This window comes from Anticarsia gemmatalis, chromosome 5 (genome assembly GCF_050436995.1).
Source record: "Anticarsia gemmatalis isolate Benzon Research Colony breed Stoneville strain chromosome 5, ilAntGemm2 primary, whole genome shotgun sequence".
Classification (NCBI taxonomy): Eukaryota; Metazoa; Arthropoda; class Insecta; order Lepidoptera; family Erebidae; genus Anticarsia; species Anticarsia gemmatalis.
The window spans coordinates 8,366,912-8,392,675 of record NC_134749.1 but is presented as its reverse complement, the minus strand read 5'-3'; the positions used below and the strand labels follow the sequence as shown (position 1 = coordinate 8,392,675).

Here is a 25,764-nt window from a genome sequence, read left to right as displayed (position 1 = left end):
AACTTTATTTACCAACCAACAAAAGTTTGTATCAACAGTTGATACGGATAGTCATTGATGCAGATTTTGTAGTATACCCATTGTTTAATCAATTCGCTGCATGGTATTTTGAATTGGAGTCAATAATATAGCACATAGTGTTTTGAAGTCGACACTTAAAAAATATTTTGCTGTAAGTATTTATTTACGTTTTAAAACAAACGTTAGATTCAAGTTTAGTTGTACTTTGTGTCCCTTGGCATTACTTCAGTATGTACTTAGTTATTAAAAACTGGTTTCTGTAAAATGATTATCATTTCCACATAGCTGCATACCAACCTCTACATAAGGGGAATAAAATAGGAAGAATATAACAAAAATAGACAAGTATTCTAAAACATTTTTATTTGACTATGCAAATCATTGAATTCTCGTACAGGTTCCATGTCAAACTATTCATACAAGGAGTAAGTTACTTAAACACTACCTTCGTCAAATAATGTCGCACTTTAGATGGCCACAATGCTTCGAAAGCCTACAACTATCCTTCATATCGTGAAGGTGCCATTTTGTACTAAGTTACAATAACTTAACAATAACCTTATAACAGAAGAAGAAAAACACATTTTGACACAGAAATGAAAGAAGTGAAAGAATAACAAGTGGAATGATAGTTAACTATATTTTTGCAATTTTGGTATTTTTGTGAGAATCGTCATCCTATTAAAATCTAACTTATAACGATAAATAATTAATACTCTGAAAGTAAATAACAAGTTCATAAATAGGCACACTTGAGAACATAATACGTAGGTATTTATAAAACGACGTCTATCTAAGCACAGCGATTATAATAATTTATATTATGTGTAAGTAGGTCCTGTTCCGACTGTTCGCTTCTATTATTATTTATTCCATGAAAATAACCGGGAAATACAATCAGAGATTCATCCAAATGTCCGAATAGCGTTATTCTACTACAAATAATTCCGCGCATGGCCACTGAATAACTAATATATCTATTTAGTAATAAACCTTTGTTGTCGATTATCTCATAAACATTACTTGAAGTTATTATAATAATATATGTTCAACATCTACTATAATAATGTGAATATTTAAATGTATCTTCGGGGTTTACTACGAATATCGATTAAACTTTGAAAACCTGCAGTGAACCCACAGGCATCTCAAATATACAAAAATATCTTTCTATCACTTTTATGAACACTTCAAATTCTAATACACTGGTCATCTATTTATTGGATTCATTAAGAAAGGCCTTTTCTATAAGGTGCAAGAGTATGTAGAAAATTAGATATATTTTATATGTGCCTATAAAGCTTATTAAATTCATATTTATTACCGATTAGGCTCTTTAGGTAAGACTTTTATGATAATTCGTCAACAACTGTATTTGGGTATGGGCAATATCTATTAGGATTCACTCTATTTTATAAGATTTCTACTCTGACAATAAAATATGTTTTAAGTATATTATTATATCTAAACCATACATCTGTAATTTGCAAACATCTATCTACTCTCTATAATAATGAATGTCATAAAATAGTTATTACAAGTATTATTAGTCCGACAGATATCTCTAAACAATATTGTGAAGGATACGTTACAGAATACAACAAGAACAGTAAATGCTTACGAATGAACTCTACGAATGTTAAGATTTGTGACGTCAAAAAGTTTAGAAAAATATTTATAATCTCTGGTTTGAAGTCGACATTACCCTTAGCATAATTATTATTACAACACACGCAGTCGATTCCTCAGTCAAATAGTTGTTCGATATAATACGTATTTGTGATATAAAATAAATAAGTGCATAACTAAAATGAAGATGTCTGAAACACTCATGACTCAATGTTAGTACATTCTAGTACTCGTCTAACACCATTCTCGCATTTTAATAATACATTAACAAATAAATCGCTACTGTTTAATATTTTTGTGACACTTTTAGTGACCTTTTTTCGTTGAAAAAAAGATTAAAGCATAGCTGTTCGACTTATACAATAAAAATAACCGATTATTATAATCAATCAAGCTTTGGCAGTCAAAGCGTATCATCACTCACATCGTCGCAACGCACACTTGCTTATGCTTAAATATACAGTGCACTTCCAATTCCTCTAACCCGATATTTTAAATAATTACCCTTCAAGTTTCAATTCAACATTGTTTTGCCTAGTAGGTCTATGCCCCGACATCCAGAACTAGATGCGATCGATATTAGTAAGAGTTACAAACTAATACACATAGATGGCGCTAATCGCAGACAACATTCACCATGTGCGACTACTCGATATAAGAACAATTTGAAAATATGAATCAACTCATTGGTTACATCGAATCATTGAATACTGAATCTACGGTATGCTCTAACATCAAACAATTATATTAGGGAACTAGTCCATTTAAAGTTTATTAAGAGCATCTCAATCTCTAAGATTGAAATTTGAAGACATTAAAATGAGGATCTAAAAAGTGTTAATAGGTACTCTGATTTAAACTACAATCCAGAAAAAGATGTTTTAGATTAATATTCAGAAGTCTATAACTAATATTTCGGTTGAGGATCACATACTAGGGATGGATGAGGTATAGAAGATTTCTCTTATTCATACCATTTAATGGCAGTTCTATAACTAATGTATTACCTCTGCCTCGATTAAGAATAGCCAAATAACGCTGCCATTAAATGGTTAAGAGGGATTAACATCTAGTGAAAAGCGGGCACGATAAATGTGCGCCTAGGTATAGTTTTTAATTTAGTAAGCGTGTCGACTTTACACTAAACAATGAATGAAAAATGTATGTTATCAATGGATGCATACTTGAGGGGTCAAAGGGGAAGTCTAGAGGGTCTCAATGCGCGGAGGCGGCGGGGGAGTGCGCGGGCGGCGCGGCGTGTCTGAGGCGCGCGCGCACTTCTTGCAACGTAGGATTTGTTCCCGATTCTATTTCTTCTGTGTTTTGTTCCTGTGCTTGCTCCAGGCGCCGCGCTCGCTCCGCTATCGCCCTTTCTAATTCTGGAAACAACATAAGCCAAGTGATACATACAATAATATTTAAAATAATACACTTAAATGAAGAGACATGGAACTGTATTTTGACTCTTCACTTGGAACAAATATTAGCAGACAGATGACCATCAGTTCATAATATATCCGTGATTAGCTCAAGTATTCATTCAATGAGGCGAACCTAATTACCTGTGTGTGCATCATTTAAAACTATGTGCTTAAGGATATTTGTGTAGCTCTAACAGACGAGGAAAACATCGCACGGAATTTACACCATCCATAAGCAGGTACTTCTAGAATACGGCAGTCTATGTGAGACAGTAATGATTGTAGATTACTAATATATTTGCAATGTAACGACTTAATAATAATATAATATATCCTCCAGACATAAACTTTCCCTATAAATCAAACATACAAAGGCTATCTAGGTCCTGCGGTCATATTCGAAGCTCTTTATTCAAATGAGGTCTTTCATTACGCAACTATTTTTGGTAGTAGCCAAATACTACTACCGCTTTGAAACGTGCAGTTGCTATTATGATTTAGAAGGGTCCTATAAAAATTTATGTTCGTAGTTTGAACTCCGTTCGTTTCATAATAGTACACAAATAGAGTTATTGCATCTTTGACCTACTGGTCAATCAACTGCTAAGGGTCTAGGAAATCAATACAATACATTATAACACAACACACGTAGATTTAGGAGAATCCGCGATAAATAGTAGGAAACGTTTCTATCGATTCTAATGTTAAAGTTTAATGGGACCCAAAGGCTCCAGTCAGCTAAATTCAATTTAAAAGTTTTTGTGTAATTATCACACAATATTTTTATTTATACAAAGCAAGCGTATTCAACCTCTAATATCAACCTAATTACGTGTGCTGATTTCAGTTTCTTTTCGATTACCTTGGATGGTAAAAAGGATACGAGCATTATCTTGAGAATAATTTGTTGCTTAATCATCAGACTAAAACTGCTAAACATCCGAATAATTCATGAGAACGAATGTTAGTATAGTTTAGCAAATGTATGCAGGATATAGATCAAGTACGTATTACAAAATTATTGGCAAACTTCTTATTCAGATTTATTCAACGAAAATAGCTGTGAGTAAGCTTAGAATAGTAATTGTTATCTATGGCAGTAATTTCTCCCACGGCTGACCAATCGCACCATTCGGACAGACGGGAAACAACCAGATGCAGTTTCACTTTCATCCAACCTTGGTCATCGACATCCACGCGGACCAATTAGAGAAAATTGTTATAAGTCTATACGAGTATGCACAAACCAGATAGCCGACTGAGTTAGAATTCATTTACATTGTGTACAGGCGTACAAGGAATGTCCACAATTATTGACTGTTGGGGTGAACGGCCGCCGAGTGCACCTGCGGTGCTCATATCGAACTGTGCCGGATAAAGAGCCAGCGTCCAAATATGCGAGCAAAAAAACCGAACCCATACAAGTTTTGAGGAATTCGGATCCGAACTTCGTCAGAATTGCCCATGTGAGAGTAAAAGTATAAGGCCTATCGATAAATACGTGCATCATATTTTGCATGTCATTTGAATGAAAAGAAGTACTTACTTAGATCATTTCCATGTAAGAAATAGGCCGGCAGTAGTTAGTAAGATTGTGTTTTTATTAAGATTATGAAACGACGTAACCATACATCACCGGATGTGGCACGTGCCGGTCGATCAGATTAATGATTCAGTTACCTAATGTTATATCAAATACGTGATAATGCTGTGCTTCATGTGATGTAACGTATTCTAAGCCGTTTATATCCTGACCGAGTGACACCGTTGCCTACATGACTAACTTTTACATCTAGATAAAAGGTTAACAAAGGCCTCCATCGAAGGATGGAGCATTTCAAAAGGTTTCGATATTTTACTGAAACATTTCTTAAATTTTTTATAACTTCTAAATAGAGGATTCAATAAGATATTCATACTTCGTTTCTTTGTAAAATACTATTATAATTGCTTATACTTATTTCTTTTTTACATGTGAAAAACTCATGTTATGACTCTTGGTAAATTCGAATGTTCAAAAAAAATTTTTTTCCTTCTACTAAAAATGAATCAAACTACTAAGAACCACGTAAGAAATATGGCTAAATATCAGCATCATATCTCATCGATTTTAAGAAGTGGGGAAATTAATATTAAAAACCTAAAAGCGAGGCAAATGTGATTATGATAATACCGTCAACACAATGCCGACCGGAAAAGGTCGCTGTTGAAAATAACCTACTTATGATAGGAATATTGTAAAACACAATTTTAGATAATATACATAGAACGTTTTTCCGACAGCGTACCTACCTACCTACTGTTATTGGAAATATGAATATAAGTTAAGTAACGAGTATATGTACCTGGTGTTTCCCTGTGTTCCTTTACTTGGTTCATTATTTGCTTCTCTTTGTGTTTTGATAGGGCCTTTTGTAGTTCGCTTTTTTGGTTCAACACATTCTTTCCTCTGAAAAAAAAAGTCATTCATCAATATCCATATTATATGTAATATCATTTCCTACATGAGTGTGATAGTAACTGTTCAGTCGTAACAAAGAGCTCTACTAATAATATTGGCGCGGTATCTTATCGCGACTGATAACGTTCATACAAAATTCATTACCATATATGGTAATGTATTCAGTAGGCGAAGCAAATTATTTTGATTATGACGTATTACATAATGATGATAACTTTACGTCGACTGTCTGATTATATTATTTATTTTATAATACCTCTACATTTAATTCAAATTTGTGCTAAACGAAGTGTTAAGTAGACAACAATTAAATAGCCAGTAAATGATAATATCACTTCATATTAAACGCTAAGAATTAATTATCAAATGTAAAAATATTAAAAATAACTGCCAATTAATTTACGTTCCTCTTTCAATGTTACTGTGTAAAATTAATGGACATATCCTTGAATGCATACGATTGCAACAGAAATCGCGGCGTTACATAATAATATTTGAACAATACCAAGTATCTTATGCTGAATAGCTTATGTTCTTTATTGAGACAGTTCCCTAGCAGCTTTCCCACGCACAATACCTGCATGTGTGGACTATTTTGTTCGTATGACGTCAAAAAAGTTACTGCATTGTTTTATTGGTTTAGCTGCACATCTGTGTCGTAATATATCGCATGCATTTTATTCGCTTTGTTCATTTAATAATATCATATCCCGCTCGCGTTTATTTATCAATTACGTCGAATCAATATTTTTACAAATGCTTGTATACTATCAGCGATAACGCCGATAACATTGTGAAATATGTTTCAGCGTGTATTATGTCTGCGTAGAATGTAAACACATTGGCAAACATGGTGTTATTTAGGGCATTAACGTTTTGAATTAATTTACAGCCGAGGCGAGAGAAGCTTGGATCGAATTACCACCCTGCTGCCATGAGATCGTCGGCACGATTTAATCCCAGCTAATTACTAACAGCTCCGCGGGATCAAGCCACACCACCTAGTACCTACATCTCTACAATCAAGAGTTATCTCAACAGCCGCTGAAATAAAGTCTAGTCATACGCGAATTTAAGATCTCAATATTGGTATCTTATCCTGATTTAAATCTCTGCCATCACCAGCTGCGACCCCTTAATGCTACAACGAGTATACTATGTACGCTTTGCTCTAACTCGTCCCAATATGTACCGAGTTGAAATCTTGATTTTGATTTAATCTATTGGCTAATGCTAGGTTTATTGCGCGTTTGAAATTGCTATCGTTGAGAAATGTTAGATTATGATGATTACGAATGAGGAATGTAAGCGTTAGGTGAAACACATTAAGCCGGATTACACAGGTTATTACCAAATAATATTCAAATACTGTTATCTACATAGATTAGTTTTCGTAAAACTCTGCGTGTAGATACCAAGATAGATATTTAGATACAAAAAAAATCAGGAATCACAGAGGTGTTACTGATGTATTGCACAATTAAATAATTACGAGTTGGTCTTTAGTTTACTATTGAGCATATATTATGATAGATCCTATCCATCCATTATAGCCCTCCATCAAGTGCCCAATACCGTAATTTAGTTCAATTATGTTACTACTGACTAACGTCTTTTTATATTTCTAAGCGAAAGTGTTTATTCCCTCAAATATAATATTATTGAATTTATGACAGCTTGGCAAATACATTGTAGCAACTAGATATAGAATTCCCGTTAGCGGACTGGGAATTACTTCCTTCCGTCAAGCGGCGCTCGCAGCCGTGCACGGAAATAACAGGACGAGACGTCTCCGACAATCGCATTGACGGGGAAATGGACTGAATCAACAGGTCAAAACATCTGTAAAGCGATTTGTGTTCAATATTCACTTGCCTTTTGTAGATTTCACAAAAAATAAAAAACTGTTCGAATGAGTCGAGTTAGCACAAAGCGATCAGCGTGCTTGGTCGACAGATGTTCAATAATAATTATAGCGGGTGCAAGACTCGAGACAGGATGTGGTGCACCTGTGCGCTAAGGAACCGCACCAAACTTAGAATTAGCAAAAACTAAACATACTAGTCACCGCATGTTTTCCAGTACCCGTTAATTTTATATTTAAAGCTAAAACAAGACTGGTGCGTATTAAGTAGGGTTCCGTATTTGCGACGTTTCCAATAAGGCGTGACAAAGTTATGCGGCCGCTTGCTATGAAGTTTCTATTAAAACAACAGAGCTGAGCCAGGAGTTTATGTCTTATGTATGAGTTGTTTAATCCAAGTTTTCGAAATGATTTAAATTGTTTTTCTTTTCTTTAAACTCCCCGATCTACTTCTATTAACTTCATTTTATAAATAAGTAAATATTGGAATAGTCACTACATATTGAATCATCGTCATAAAGAATACATTGCAGCGAAACTACAAGATAATGTTTAAAAAACTATTTGTTTGTGGGTAAGTGTTTTTTCAAAATATTGAGATCATCGAAAGCAAACAATGAATGGCGATGATGTAACTGTAAACAGAAAAATTCTCACGACAATAAAGAATGTTAAGGATTATGACGGCGACAGATAACGTTACACTGATTAAATCATATTTTGTAAAGGTGGGGTGAATGGGTGTTAAACAAGCTGTCACCTTACATCTGATTGAAATGGGTCTGACTCAAGAATCCCTTCAGTTTACCACGACGTGAATATAAAATAATCTTATGAATCGATAAAAAAATGCTTTTTTGTGACAATGAAATAAGCGTTTTAAATAAATACTATAAGTAGTTTGAGAAATAAAGTAGTTTTAAAATCAAATGTTTGTGTTCAAACGACCAAATTGTTCCTTGAATTACATGAGGATGACAAAATACAGGTACTGAAAGGTACTGAAAGACATTTTGCTAGTTGGTCATATTTTCGCAACAAAGATCAAAGTATGAAAACTGGCAAATTGCGTGTCGGAAATTCATTAGCTTAAGATTCCGTAGCCGTTGCATAACCAATGTTATATATTTATATATTTTATGGGGCTGGTCGTTTATTGAATCAACTGCGCAATATCTAAGCGTTTCATATCTCCTTTACATCGCTGTGTGGTTTCCGCTAACGAACACAGGCACTCCATTTCTTCCTGTGAGTGTCGTAGAAGGGTATACGGTATACCCAAAGGATGTTTGATTACAATGAGGATGGAACACGCTCTCCTGGGAAATGCTCACCTGCGTGGGTGATAAACTTTTAATACTAACAATACAAATAAGAATAAGTACGTTTTATTTGTATTGTTAGTATGTATTATGTACATTGCAAATATTATTTTTATCCAATTTCGTTATACAGTTTTACCAAGGATAGAACCCACTCGTTTTACAAAATAATCCAATGTCGATAAACCAGAATCTAACTACAGAGTAGCGTACTGTTGAAATAACTCAATCAAGCCGATAAAACGTTACCATGCATGATACGTGTTCTATGTTCACTCTCAACGGAGCCATGAGAATTTTGTACTACATTGTTTTTTCATTGCTTGAATACTGTTACATAGTTTTACACTCACTGCTAACATTTTTTGCTACTTTTAAGTTTTACGGATTACACTAGATATGTTGAACATCGAGTATATGCAGGATTCTAAAAAATCCCCACTTTATATTATAAGTACGTAACTTAATTAAAAGAACAAAATCTTAGCTGACCCACTTTCCTAAAGTAGAAGTTATCGGATAAGACTCTTGTCGCTTCCACAAAGTGCTTTCGAGAAGAGTTCTCTATTATACCCACGGACAAAGGTAAACCTGTAGATACGAAGGCTTGAATATCGAAAAAAAATCTCAAGGTTCAGTATAAAATGTAGTAATTTTCTTCTTCATTTTCCATTGTATAGAAGTTACGATCATGAACAGTGCAGAGATTGACCGCGAACTATAATTAAATTTACTCTCATTAGATACCATACATGTTTGCAAGTCACTATGATCAATAAGGATTGATGGGATGCATGTTCTTTAAGTATTTATAATTGTATTTGTGCCAGTCAAGAGCAGCACTACCAGCGCTGTATACGTACATAATGTATTTGTAGATGGGCCTCGAAATCACGAAGTCGTTTCGAGAGATAATTCAATCAATTAAGTAATTACTCACATCCTTTGATTAAAAAGCAGCTCCCGGTGCAGGTCCATGCGTTGGGGGCTCTCCAAGCAGGGGTTTTGTAAGCGGCGCGGCGCGATGAGTCCATCGGCCGCCGCGCCTCCCTCCTGCACCATATCCACGTCCGCACCCAGGGCAGGCTCCGACACCAGCGTGGGGACCAGGCCCACGCCGCTAGCCGCGCTCAACGCGCTCGCTGATAACACTGCAAACAATAACATTCCTTGTTAAGTTACGCATGAAATAGACTCATACTCATAACAGCCGTGAATCACTAAAGTCAAAGACGTAGAGTCGAAGATATATCATTTATGGAGTTTATAATAATGCGTAATAGCTTAACAGTATGCACCGGAACCTTTTCGCATGGTCTATGTAAGACTTGATCATGTTTCCAACACTAATTTCATTGTTAGTTTAATGAGATAATTGGTGATGTCCACTAACTACGTACAATATAGGTACACATTTTAAATCTAATGAATCATTGATGATGTCATCAACGTCAAGAATACATAAAGCATACTAATACAAGAATGTGCGCAAGCGTTATAAGATTTATAAAAAATATATTAGCATACGGCTTATTATTGTTCACTACTTAAAGGCCGTCAGTTGTTCCATGAATCGTATCTCTACTGCTCACATATATTCGGCCATTAAACAGAGTTTGAAGGTCGGTTTAGTTGTTTTTATCACATAACTTAAATTTTTTGCTTCGAAATCAAAGATTCTAGAATTTAGAGGTCGAAAATCTTTATTACGCAACACGCAAGTCTTGATACTGACTACATACATTATGCATAGTTAAAAACATTTGCACGACAATTTATAAATTGCTTAAATGTGATATTTATGTATCTCTACGATCATTAACACTGATTCTGGTTCTTGCCAGGACACGTGTGGTAAAATAATTAATTTAAATTCACTTTTTCTTCGCGATTATTGATTAACGTTGCGTCACTTATGCAGGCTTTGATTATACATTCCTGCCATCAATCATGTTTCTTGTGTGCATTCTAAGAAATATATTATTTAAGTAAGTTTCCTACGACATGTTACTTGATTTTACGCTTCACTGGCCAAACGCATACTTGATGTGTTATTATTTTATGTATACAAATGCAAAGAACGCATTATTGGCAATATTTCTGAGGGAAGGCGAGAGGTATTGTTTTATGGTTGTGACCCCATTTACGATCTGAATACGTCACGGGCGTGATTGCGAACCCCCTGAGCTCAGGTTAATAAGAGCGCCGAGTGCCGAGGCATCTCACTTCCTTTCCGGGAAAATAACAGAGCATTACATGATGATTTTTCTAAGGGAGCGCAATCCCCAACTCGACTTTTTAAAACGTTTCACCACTTGTTCCTGCTCGTTATCTCGCGCCACGGCCTCATTTCAGGCACTTAAAACAAACGGAACTGTATAGTTTTTTTTTGTATATTCATTTGCACGCCTTATTGCGCCGACTAACTCATAATTAAATTTAAAGTCAACGCTCTATTTAAGTTACAATGGGCTGTATGGTTCCTTAGGTGCCACAGGATTTTATCATACATATAGTATCAAAGAAAGTACATAACAAACCATTCGTTACACAGACCGACATTCGTAAACCATGTTGTTTTATGTTGATAAATTTATCACTGACATAACACAGTTACAAAAACCGTATTATAAGTACATGTTGTGTAGGTTTGTCCTCTTTTAGTTAGTTTTTTTTAATCATTGTACATATTATTACTCAGTGAAAGGATAATCTTAAATTGAGGGGAATTTTAAGCATGGTAGTAACATTCAAACCCGTAAAGTCGCTTGCTTCATTGCTAGTAAAGTTTGCAAAAGTTGATATATTGATAGATATGACACAAGTTTCAGTTGTCGTTTTTTTTTCTTTTATATCTATACTAATATTATAAAGCTGAAGAGTTTGTTTGTTTGATTGTTTGTTTGTTTGTTTGTTTGTTTGAACGCGCTAATCTCAGGAACTACTGGTCCGATTTGAAAAATTCTTTCAGTGTTAGATAGCCCAGTTATCGAGGAAGGCTATAGGCGTCATATAACATCACGCTTTAGTCATTAGGAGCGGAGTAGCAACAAAAATGTTACAAAAACGGGGAAAATTTTGACTCATTCTCTTAAGTGACGCAAGCGACGTTGCGCGGGTCAGCTATTACTTATAAATGTTCATATATCATCTGATAGCTCTACCAGAATTAAACTTTATTTAAGTTGATCTTATTTATTTTTAACTTGCTTATCCCCGCAATGAGTGTTTTATACATCATATTCCAATTTTTATTTAAATCGGTTTATCCGCGATGACGGAAAAAATAGCAAAAAAAGACATTTTATCGCATCGACAATAATATTTGTTTCTGGTAAATATACAATCGATATACATTGTATAATTAAGAGGAAAAAACTATATAAATGAAAAAATACCACCAATTAAAATAAATATTGGTTCCTTAGTAACATTCCTGGTTTGTTTCAACGGTCATTTAAATTGCGTAGATATTAAAGATTGTACGACATCTCTATCAGGTTTTTAATTACCTTGCTTTGTATTGTCGGCCAGATAACAATCACAAGAAACAAAAGGAAATTCGATGAAAATCTTAATGATATTCACCGCTATTGGGTGACAGATATGCACAAAATTAATATTGAAATGGCATTGACCACAATAATTAAATTATACCGACGATACATGATGTTATCAATAGGAAAACACAATTTTACTATAAATAATATAATTATCGGTTCGTAAATTCCGATCGGTAGTATGTTTCACGTTCGTATAGATATAATGTAAAAAACGTATCGAAAACTTAACAAAACGGTACAACCGAATTTCGTGCAAAATTGCACAATTGCAGTAATTAATTTTATTATTGTCTGTTGAAACGATGGAAGGAAACTGTGAAGCAATAACGTCGAACGTTAGCCACTTATAGATAACCGTTATCGGTTCGGTTTCATGTTTAACATTCGTCTGTGTTCAATTCCTGAATGTGAAGAGTTTCAAGTGATATTGAAATTTAATATCTGAAAAGTGTTGAAGTATTGCTATCTTATTTAGTTATAGATAATTTGATAAGGAACTAATATAGAACGTTGTTTTAAGCTAAAAGGTTTCTGATCGAGACACCATGATACCAAATCGTTTATATACGAAAGCTTTAAAATTTTATAAAGAGGAAAGTGTGCGAAAAACATATTTGGATTTTAAACTCACAGTCCAAACACCATCTGATAAGAAGATTACGATATAAAATACTCAATAGTGATACTAAATACTACGAGACTAACCTAAAAAATCTTTAGCGATGTAATGACAGTTGCTGTAATTTAGCGCATTCTACTGCTTCCTCATTGCGTCGGAACCACTTGTACCAAAGAAACCAGTTCCACCTCTTTCTTGTCAAACATAACTCTACGTCTATTAGCAACCACGACTAATAATATAATCCCCAGAGCTAGTCTAGACCTAGGTGCGTACTTCGACTTGTAGTTGAAGAAAGTTGTGACATAAGTTAGATCGTAGACATCATGATTTCATTGCAATATCTGCAGTTTCTAGTCATTAGCAATAATTTATATTAAGTAAACACTTCTAGTATATTTATCTTGTGAAGATGTATTAATTATAAAGGCGGGGATTTTATATGATTGCATACGGGGGTATCCGTTACCTACAAAAAAATTGAATAATGCAGATGCGTTTCAGCAAACATAATTGTAGTGGAAAATGTCGCGGGTGGAAATTAGTTTTTAGTACAAAAGAACGTTATCGAGTTTATCTTAGTTATTTCATTTGTTAACATAATACTTTACTCTTTTGTGCCCTACTTAGCTAATAACGAGATTACCAGAAAATGTGTAGCAAATTACGAGTGTATTGTTTAACATTAGTACTTATCATTGACGGAACTAAACTAAGTACGACTTCTTTCCTAACCAGCTGTTTAACTTCTTAAACAAATATTTAACTAACAAGTTACCACTTTGATATGTTACGTGTCTCTTTGTACGTAACTTATGATTTCATTGACCACCGAGTGTCATCATGACTGACATTCAACCACAAACTTGTTTGGTATGTTGCAAAACAATAACTCTAAATGTCTACACTAATGTTTAAACATTAAACATAGTTCCAAACATGCGCATGTTTAAAACTTTATTACCACAATTTGATTATATTTATGTTTATTAAAGTTTCTAAAAATACTGTTGCAGGTATAACGGCCAGTGTAAACGACGGAAAGTGTTAAAGAAAATAATTAATGTGTTTAGGTATATACTTTCTCTTTGTTACAATTTAACACTTCATTACCCGGTATATAACGTTCAGTAAGTTGCCGCAAACACGAAGTGTAATGCAACAATCCGGGAAATGTCATATTGACGCGCACGCGGCTGTATTTAGAGGATGTACGAAATGACCAAGTTAATAAATGAAGATTTCCACCAATGCACATCTAGGCTTAGCGAAATATTTACAGCAATAAAAGTATTTTCACTTTATACACATCTTAGCCGACCGCAAGCTACGGTACTCTGAGATCAAAGCGTAAACAAACTGGCTTTAAATTGGTTATTGGCTATTTGTAGGTAGAGTTTATAATTGCCACTATAAAGTAAGAGTTGTTAGGATAGTAAAACGCAAGTTAGACGACTAAGGTAAGATAATATTATACATATAGTGGTGGTGGAGCCACTAGCCACCCGCAGGGAGTGCCCTTGAAAAGGATATCTACTGTGTACACTGTGTAGAGTCAGAGCCCGCGTATCGAACCAGCCGTCTATGAAGGTCGCTGCTACACGCGGGGAATGTTTCACTCAAGGTTATTTATTAAAGAATTTTGGAAAAGAAAACTCCGCCCAAATCTTGCGCGTTTTACACACGTTGCGTTCACTCGAGTTACTGTGTTATCTTAATTATTTCAAAGATAAACGTTTAAGCAGTTTTTAAATGGGATTATAACGTCAAATGTCTTAGAGATAAAAGAGGCTCTCAGGTCTTTAAATGTAATTCTCGTTTATTACAATGTACAATATTTTATCTGGATGATAAATAAATAATTAACTATTCTATCTCTAGAACTATCTCATAGTGTAATAAGATGTTGTAAAGTCACAAGTCTTTTTACTTTATGGGTTCTGCGTTCTACAGAAGTACTGCACTGGATAATAATACAAAACAAGCCGATATAAGAAATGCATAAAAATATAATGCTAAGCTCTGGCTCTATTAGTAGCAATAATACTAACGTCTTGACATAAAACTTAATACATTTTCCAGAGTTCACGGCAACGACAACAATATAGCACAAAAACACATCATCAATCAATATTTGTTTGCAATATCGTTCACCTAAAAGGTCAGTCAAACACCATCAACTGACCTCTGACCTATAGGTATTTTTAGCTCACCATACTAACTGAACATTACAAGGTTGTTTCGGGACTATTCGCTGAAACAACCGACGTCATTTAACGTCTGAAGGCTGCCAGCTGCCACCTTGTTCATTCTACTTCGTTAATCAGATAATAATATTTTATGACAGTCACGGAAACTTACCCCGCTAAAGAATAATTAATTAATTAAAAATGTAAGGTTACTTGAAGGCAGAACGTAGAAATATGAAGTTGTAATTTTTCCAGTAAAGTGCTTGGCGCTCTTCAAGAGATGAAAATGCCTTTGAATACTTTGCGCGCCAGTTTTCTTCCACGAGACTCAGTGAGCACACACAAAGTACTACTTATAGACGTGTATGTGTGAACGTTGCACCAGGTTCTTTACACTAGGAACAGTTTATTGTTATGCAAATATAACAATTGAAACAATAGTCTTAGCTCATAATGTTGAACATTTTTGTACATGTTTATCCTTCAAAAATATTTGTCTTCAAATTCAACGTTGTATTAGTAAACAATATCAATTTAAAAATAAAAACTTCGACGTAACTCATCGTCATGTGAATGGTCAAGAAACTATACCGGTAGGGATTTATATTGTATGACCACTTAACTTACTCGTCTAGCACAATTATGAGAACTAGGTACTGGTATTCTTCTAGAAACTTTGACCATACGCTGTAAGCGTATATCTTTTACACAAGCGTGCTTCATCATAGATTTATGTCAACGATAATTTAAATACAATATCTAAAGAAAATTAAATTTTGTTCAATCTAAATAGGAAAAATAAGATGTAAGTGGGAAATCTCTGTTTATTGTCTATCAAATAAAGCAAATAAAACGAATATTTTTCTTTCCTTTTCCGCTTGTATTGTGATTTCTGCTGAGTAGGAACAGTAAGTATATACGGTCACTGGCTATGGTAATTTTATCGATCCATCTTATTCTTTTCAAAGGTACTTCCTGGAAACTTACAGGCTGTGTAAGTCACGAAGAAAAACGTCATCTTAATAAAACGTCAATCGAGGAGAGTACCTGCTTCAATTGAATATCAAATATTCATCATTATGAATCACAAGTGCAATTAAAACTCATTATACGCGTGATGCATCACATGTTTAGCCATTGAATAGACTACTTACATAAAAGGTAAACACATGCAACGTTACTGTTTTACACGATAACTTCATATTTTGCAGGCTTTCGCAAATTTCCGATACATTTTCAGGGTTAATTAATGAAATTGCAGGCGGGAACGTTTCCGAGTCGGCTGAAGTTAAATGACTGTTAACTAACGGCAATTAAAGTATGCTTCAAAATAGTACAAGTTTCATTGCAGTCGCGCTGTTTCTAGTTAGGTTTAGTTAACGTCTATTTTTAACGCTACGATTAACCAAGACTTCTTAGTTTTAGAAACATCGTACTGCGATTACCGTCAAAACATATGGATTTTTCAGATACAAATGCACATAGAAAACATTTGAACATCGGGTCAACTTGTTAAAACGGAGGTTAAATTGAGCTTAAAAGCAATTAAATGGCTTTGCCGAGATTTGCACAACGAACACTAAGTAAAATACGGGAGCTCATTTTGCAACGTTGAAAAGCAAAATAATTGCGAGATTATTCCGCACAAACTCGTAGCGAGATTTTTTCGTTATTAAAGTGGAATTAAGCATTACCTATACGAAAGAATAGTAACTATAATAATACTCTAATATGGACAAATCATAGTAGTATACCATCATAGTTATACTATAGGCATGAGTACACATGGCGCCTAAGCGTAATGAGATATGGACTGTTGATACTAATGGTTTTATAATTACAGAATATAAAAGCATACTTGTCTAGTTAGTTATTTGGACCTATTCCATTTCTCATCGAAATGAGCTACAACATTACATCTGTTTACGATACAGTTTCAAACTGAAGAAGGAACTTACACTCACTTAATAAACGATCTGACCTTTTTCCAATCTATTGATGGGACTTCAAGGCTCAGTAATTATCGGATAATTAATTCTTATTAGTAAGCAAACCTTCAGATGACTGATGTTGAAGTTCGATCTAGAAATAAATACGGGATAAAGGTAATTAAATTAATCCGGCCCAATCTTATATTTATTTCATTTTATATGCACCATATTACATATGCAGTTTTAACCAATAATCTACAAAATACACAAACGTTTCTTACGGCCGTTTTCACCACATCTAGACAAGTACTTGATATCTGAGCAAGCAAAATTTTGTGTTTTTTTTTAATTCATTATGCTACTGTATTTATCAGGAAGTTTATCCTCATATTTTACAACCGGATAGCAAAAGCGTATAACCTTCCTGAATGAGGAGGTAATAGAGTTCCTAAATAATTATTGTTTTTCTTTCCCAGCGTTTTATTTCAATACCTACCTAAAGATTTTTTCTTAAGGATTTGCGCTAATTATAGTGACGGCCTTTTATTCGAAAACAGGTTATAATGAATGCTAATAGATTTCCAATAATGAGCATGACGCACTTAATGTCAGACCATGTAATGAATGTTGCTTGTATAGGAACGACATACATTCGAACTGTGTCAATAGAATGGGTGTACAGCGCAGTTAAAACGATAGACCGTAGGTATCTATGTGAAGCAAACTTGCGCAACTCTACCTGATACTAGGCCTGTCTAGGCTTTGAACTAGAAAGATACATAACAAAACAGCAACTTCTATAAAAAAAAGTGAAGAAATCTTTTAGACACGACTTTTAACTTTATGTACGAGCAAAAATCATATTATATGCTCAAAAATAGGACAAACTTCAATCGCAGCGGTTTTATTGCGTCACTTTAAATGGGTTTTCTTGTATCTGGTTTACGATTTGGGCAATCATTATGAAACAGGCGTGACCATTAGACAATATAACGGGAGGGTTATTTTCACCAGCTATAATGGTATGGAAGATGTTATTGCTTTAGATATACGTTTACATTATGACTCCCAAGACACGTGCGCCAGTAGGGTTGGATGTTTATAACCCATAAATTATATTGAAAAGTGGTGGAACAATATGAAAAGTAATAAGAAAGTTCTACTAGGTGCTATTGATTAATATGAGCCACAAAATACTCTGGACTGATTAAGTACGAATGTCGTACTTACGAAAACATCATAATACTTCCCTTACTTTAACTTTGTTAAAGCGTATTAACGTAAGAAAAAATAAAAAATTCACTTTATCGATCTTCATTGACCCAATATAAATGCAAAGGACCAACGCGGACTTTTACGATATGCATTTAAAATCTCTTAACTATGGTGGCGACGTAGAGCAATCAACATATCAACATGGAACGAATGATCCCTCCGTGACACAATCAATAAGCCGCTTCCTCATGCGGGCGCACACGAATCAGTTATTACAGTTGATGACAGTTATAAATACAACACTCAGTTTTCCCGTGTGCTTCAATGAAAAGGTTAACTGATTCGACCAAAGAAGATGCATGGACCGCCTCGCCTCATACTCTTAATAAGACCAATAAAACTAATAGAACTTCATTGTTTTAATACGAGATGACCATTTAAAATACTAGCTCACTTTCTTTTGTCTAATTTAAAAATTCTTTTATCGTTCCTTTCTTTGCTGAAGCGATAATCCTTTTACATGTCGCAAATGAATGTCCATTTTGTACAGACAAATTATAGTATGTCGTTACAGATTAACGTTCACTTTAAATAACTAGGGTGTGACTAGGAAAGGGTTCGCACCGATTGAGGGGACGACCCCATGTTTTAACACAAGGACACTATTTAGTCATTACTGAATAATAACGATATACCACACATGACGCCACAAAGCAGCAAATAAAAAACAGCTCCTATATATTGTGGATTATAACTCTGTTCGGTATAGCCAATAGTTACATAAATGTTTATTTTAAATAACCTCGCGGGTAACATTCCGGTATTCCGTATAATGTGGTACGAAATCAAACGCATTCCTTAAATAGAACTGGCCGCGATTCTCCAAGGCAAACCGAAATATAGTTATATTTGCGCTACTTTTATTAGTCATTTTATTGAATCGAATAGTTTCGAGATCCTGACGAAGTCACTGATTCACCTATGTATGTGCCAGTATTCTATTTGAATCATCATAGAAGGTAAACAGTAAATTTTTACTCATTCAGGATGTATTCGTTTGGTGATAGGATTTCTCAGAGGAATTTCCTTGTTTATAGGAAAAGTTGACTAAGCAGTGATAAAGACAGACGTTTTGTTGATTATACGCTTCTTTCAAAAACAACCAGTAGTATAGTGATTTCATTAAAAATATTGGCTTTCCCTTCGTTTGCTGACTTTACTTTTATTATATGTATCTGTCTGTTGATAGTTTTGTTCCAACATTGTTCTGTTTAATCAAATTTACTGCCCTGGCCTAATTTATCTAATGGAAAGGCGTTTCTTTTATTTTGTAGATAGCATCAGCAACAGTAATAAATGTGTAAAGTAATTAGTCCAGTGGAAGAAAATTGTTAAAATTACACATTTTAAACTACGTGCTTGTATAAGGGTTATGAGTTTGTTGATTCTTGATAAGACTTTTATCACTATGTACATATACCTATACCATACCTTTATCTAACCCACCTTGACCGATCCTACAATATTTATCGAAACCATGAGTGCACTTCAGATTTTCTAAGAATCATTGATTTTATATCGGAAGGTTTGGATAAATCTAATACTTATGCAATAAGGAATACTACGATATCGAAACATGTGTAAAACTGCAAAAATGAGAACTGGATTCCTTTTTTTTCCATCACATAAGCTACAAGTTTATTGTTGTGAAACAAACTGTGACTGTATTCACTCAGTTGTAGGCAGTGCACTGTGATATTGTGTTAGGGGTGAGGTTTTTTCCTTGCAAGCGACACATACAAATTTATTTATTACAACAACGAATATATTGCCGGATTCTATTCTCAGAAGCTTCACTCAAGATACATTTTGATTAGCCCTATTACAGTTACAATATCGTAAGCCTTTATTTATAGCGGAGTTTTAGATAATATTATGTTGTTCACACTTCCTATGGATGTCATAACTAGCGACTCAAGGGATTATTAGGTCAGTTGAACGTCATTTTGTTAGCAATAGATTAGGAATCCGACTACTAAGTTGGTGATTATGGAAGTTCTGTGTGATCAAAGGAAAATGACCCTAATAAAAGTCCAAATGTGACGTAGTGATGTCTGTTTTAGATCAGCACGTTTATGGTGTCGATGCAATATGATTTTATGGTGCGAGAAAAAGATAATATTTATGTCCATACTACGTACATACAGGTAAGAGCATAGCATCTCTCAATATTAAATCAATTTTGCTATACTTTAAGTGTCTCATAAATCCAGATTCTGTTCCGAAGAAAGACTCGACCTTGCAACAATGTTATTGCAAGGACTATTGAGGTCGCCAGAACTCCGTAATACAGAGGCAGTGAACTCTGAACTATAAATAGTTTTTATTACAAACTATATTTCGGCAAACAGTATCGATAACAATGGTTAGGAGCATCCCTTAATATTGCGTTCATGGGCAGGGCTCGGAGGGCGATGACCCCTAGCGGCAGACGGAGCTTTTCGCGTCTCGCCCTACTTGCCGCCCGCCCAACTTACAATCGTACACGTATGCAATAAGAATTCTTTTGTAAAAATGTAGGAAAAAATAGGCTGTAAATATGATATACTATATTCCCAAATTATATTTCGAAATATACCAATGATCTGTCTGCAAAGGTCAAAGAACCGCCAAAATTCGTGTCTAAGTGGCTGCTACCAAAGAATCGCACTTGAATTAAGTGTCATTAACATCATCGTAGTAAAAAAAGCTTATGAGAATATTTTGAGTGATGTTAAAATTAACAATGAGCATCTGCGTATAGAATTTTAAGTACCCATTCGAGAATACTGCGCATTAAATTTGATTTGGATAAAATGAATGCTATGTAATTTATTCGAGACGAACAGTATTTTTAAACTGATTTGCAGGAACTTAAAGAAATGATGACCTCTAGATAAAAAGTAAAAGATTTTCCGAAATCTACTGTTTTCAAACTGAACTTAGTTAAATCGCAAGGCAAAAATATAATATTATATTTCATGTAGCAGATGAACTACGGGTATATTAATATACTAGAACAGATTGTAAAGGCATTGCCATAAGGCTGCGATTCCATTGTTGGGTACAATAAAACAGAAGCAGGGACGGACTTCCTTTGTCCTTTTAAGCGTAGCCGGTGTGATGCACTAGTTGGCGGCACGGCACGTCGAGCGGCGCACTTGATTGCACTTTCGCTTTCAATGCATCGACCAGTCAGCGACAAACTGTTTACTGCCGACGCTTGTAAACTACCTGATACATTTTGTTACCTGATGTTTGAAAGCGGACGGATGTCGCTTGTCAATCTTTGAGACTATTCTAAAGCACAAATGCCGGTACTCGTTAGTGAGAATAGGCAGAATGTTGCTTGTCTTTTCGGAAAGAGAAGTAAAGTAACAAAGTAACAGCCAAAAACAGAGGTTTCTACTGTTTTCGGGGACTGCTAAAAAAAGTAAAATATTTTTTGTAAGATTTCCTTTTCCTTTAAAATCTGTTTAATTAATGATTACGTGACTATAAATTTGCACAAACGCACATGACCATCATGACTCACTACCTGGAACTAAAAGTGAAAAATGCGTTTGCTTTGAAGTGGAGTGGTTAGTTCGCTCCACTCTCGTAAGAAATTACGACAAATGCGTAATGGCCGTGTCGTAAGTCGACAATTCTGCCGCTTTCTTATGAAGATACTTTGTATTTGCGGATATTGCTTCTGCTTACAAATATAACATAGCTAGTTGACTGTCAAAGGTGTCATCTAACTTTTGGCCGAGATGCTACAATGTATTCGACTTCTACTTATTTAGATTCGCAGGAAATTGAGAAACTTATACAATCGAAATTCTATAAGCCAGGTTTCGCTGCTTCAGACGGGTGACAAATGATATTCACAATACAGCCAACATTTGCGATACCAATCCAGCATCCCCTATTGAATTTAAACCATTTGTGTCTTCAATTTTACGCGTCTTTAATTTTGATGTTAGACTCGATATAAATAGCAACTGTTCCACTGAAAAATGTCCAGATGTTTCACATGAATTACGCACTATGCATGATTCATATTTGTTCAGGCAACAACACAAAAATAAACATTTAATAGCTATAAAATGGTAGCAAAAACTAAAGATATTATGTACGATTAAACACATGAAAAAAAACGTAGATCCTTTGCGTAAAATAAAGTAGAGCAATGCGTGTGCAATATATTAAATTTGTAAATATTCATGTTATACAACTCAACTACCTAACTCTACACACTAACTGCACAAAAAGTTATCCATATTTCCACATCACAATTTGTCGTTCATTCCATGGAAAGATATTTCATATTATTTTTTTATAAATGATGACTCAATTTAATATAAGTGTTACGTACGCAGAGTTTAGCTTAATTACTGATTTTCTTTATATGTACTTATTACCTATGCTATACATTTCATTTCTATTTATACGAACACAAATTTGGCATAATACTATGTGCACAAATATATTATTATAAGAAGCTATATATTTGGTTCAACAATCTGTCGACTACTACGTGCTATTAAACAAAAAGCCAGTGTTTTCCTGGTACATACCATGAAACATTTCTTCACTTATGGAAATGTTATGGTACATCATAATAGCCCTGTGCTTCGTACACGTGCGTTCTTTGAATGATAAACGGTTACAAGATAAAGTAGTCGGACACCTTCTGACGTTACTTATCAAAGCGGAGCTAATCTCTGGTTCATATTCATGTGAGGACGTGTCAACAAAGTGTTATTGTACTCTATACGTCAGACAACGTACAAAGCTAAGGTTCATGACGTAGTTCAGCGTACGGCTGCCAGTACTACACATTATTTTAAAGCCGATAAGACACAAAGAGGGACACGATTTCCCGTATTAATATCAGGAGCACTCGGTACACAACACATGCTCTCTCATAACATTTATACTGTAACACATAACCAAACTATTATAGAACCAACCAGATGTATCAATTTTTTTATGAATCATGAATGTTAACGATTCTTTGTTTGAGGAAAATAAGAACTCGGAACTGCTATTAAATTGTAAACATTTGAAAGGAGTAGTGTAAACAAAGGGTATCAGGTGTTAGCGAACTGGTGCAGTATGTCACTGTGATCGGATATCATGACCAGGCAGCGTGAAAGCGCTGGACATGTGCTTTTGTTTAAACAGCTCATATTAGTACGTGTGCCAAATGACAACTAGCCGTGGTGAAACACTACCTTGTCCAAATGTAAATGCAACGACGTAATGATAGAGCTGAGGTATGACACTTTCGATCGTTAATTGTTAGTCAAGACTGGGAGCCTACGATGAGCAATGGATATGATAAGAATACCGTTTTCATAAATGGCGAGTTTCTCTTGTATGGCAGGTGCAGTTTTACGTGCTCTGGCTTCGCACATTGCGAGGACGGATGCGGGCCGAGTGGCGACGACTAAATGCCTCAATACAGAAGCCGGGCAACGTGTCACGGCCACCTAACAGGATTAACTTACCTGCCCTACTACGCAGGTAAAATGAACTGAACTACTCATACAAACCACAACATCTTATAACTTAACCGGCTTAAAACTATTCGTTTGATTTTGAACAGAGTAGAGCACATGTAAACAAGATTAACTAAAAAAGGGAACGAATATTAGTTAACGAAAAACGTAACCGACTTATGTAAATTAACTTTATGAATAGGTGTTACTCGTATTAGGTAGGTATGCGATACGTTGCGCATTAAACAGAAAATGCATACTCATTTAAGATTGAAGATAGTAGCTAATCATATATTTAAAGATGCTACGTTTTGTTTGCCCGTACAGTCAGCGTCTTTTTTTTACTATTTTTCCAAGATAAAGACTAATCCACTGCCGAATTTCATGATAATTGGTTCAGTTGTGCAACGATGAAAAACCCGCAAAAAGTACATTATAATAAGAGTTTGGTAGTTCCGCATAGGCGTATTACTAGATGACTGCACCTTAAATGCAATTTAAAAAAACTTAGGATGTACCTGCTATTAAGGCAAAAAGAAATGCTAGTTGTCTTCATTGCCCTAGGTACCTACTATTCAATGTTTGTAAATTGTGTATCTTAAAGAGGACTGAAAGTGCATCAGGATAGTTCGGCTTTGTCCACCATTTCTGAAATGTTGTCGTGAACTTATGACTGAAACACGTGTATATCATCTTCTAGCGACATTGTATCTTTACCTTCAAGTGTGGTTCGAATGCAATGTCTTTGAGTTATCGTAATGGTCTACTTGCGTGTCACAGGTTTGCCCTACAATGTATCAAGGTAACCCAAGACGATTTACAGTTTTACACCATCAATATCGTGGGTAAGTAATACGAGCTTATAAGAAAACAGTTCCTTATTATTTACACCTTGGTAGATAGGTAGGTATGTACAGTTCGTAGGACAATGGCAGGTATTTTTTGGACGTAGGAAGTTATGGAACCACAGTCACGTACAAAATAGTACGTAAACAGTAGTTTAGCAGGACTTTAAATAGAGACTTTTATGTCAGATTTTTTTTTCTTTGTCTTATTACAATCTTATAAACATGAAAAATGTTCCTCGCAATGCAAATATTGTCTAATCACAAATACGACCTTTATTGTGGTTACCATTGCTATTTTTGTTAAGGGTACCTACGCGATAATAGACATAGCTGCAATAAATAAGTGAACGTTTGTTATTATCCTAGGAAAAGTCCCGTAAAAACGAAATCTATTTACCTATTTAGAACAGTGTTTCGAGTGCATTTACAAATGAAATATTTTAAATCGATTGTAAATTAAACGACAGAACCTTGGTTTTATTCTAACTAACAATTTGTCTGTAGAGCCTTATAATAATAAAATGCATCATGATGAAACTGCAGTACTCAGGTAGATATTAATAGGTATGTTCAGAATGCAGATAAACAGCTGCTGTATTTACCTGCTAAATAGAAGGTGAGTAAACAACTGATGATAACATTACCATTACCTTTAGTTAACTTTATTTATGAATGTTAAAGTTTAATTTAATAAATAACGCATAAGAAATAATAAAATAGCAGCACTACATAATCCTGCTTTTGTTTAGATGACTACAACCATAAGTTAAAATTAAAAATGGTAAATAATGCTATAATCTACGCTACTAGGAAATAATATAATTACAGCTTACTACTGCTTATAATAATCATAGTTATTCCATACAAAATAAATGTTCATTTGTGCACGAAAAATATAAATAACAACAGTACCAATGGTGAGTATAGTACTGTCCCAGTCCCATGCAAAAAAACTTACCTTAATAAAAAAAATAGCACTGCACTAAATTCTACTCGTATTAATGTGTTCACAAGATACGCACAGAAAAAAGAAGAATTAAATTATTATCATAAACGTACTCAGGGATCGATTTACGTAAGAAACGCTCGCACAAACAGTGACACTACCAGACACCGTCCTTCGCTTGATTTGATTGATAAACAAAACTTCTGA

At 34.6% G+C, this 25,764-nt stretch overlaps 1 protein-coding gene across 2 annotated transcripts; it reads right to left on the bottom strand.

Moving 5' to 3' along the window:
* Positions 1 to 367: 367 nt before the first annotated feature.
* On the bottom strand, positions 368 to 25,764 carry LOC142973047 (protein FAM107B). Of its 2 annotated transcripts, none has more exons than XM_076114586.1 (4): positions 25,671 to 25,764; positions 9,659 to 9,869; positions 5,417 to 5,520; positions 368 to 3,029 (listed from the first exon to the last, which is right to left on the bottom strand). In XM_076114586.1, coding segments are annotated over exons 1-4 (480 nt in total). In that variant the 5' UTR covers positions 25,672 to 25,764; the 3' UTR covers positions 368 to 2,865. The 2 variants fall into 2 exon arrangements, with proteins under 2 accessions (XP_075970701.1, XP_075970700.1); XM_076114585.1 differs by lacking the exon at positions 25,671 to 25,764 and adding an exon at positions 23,613 to 23,737.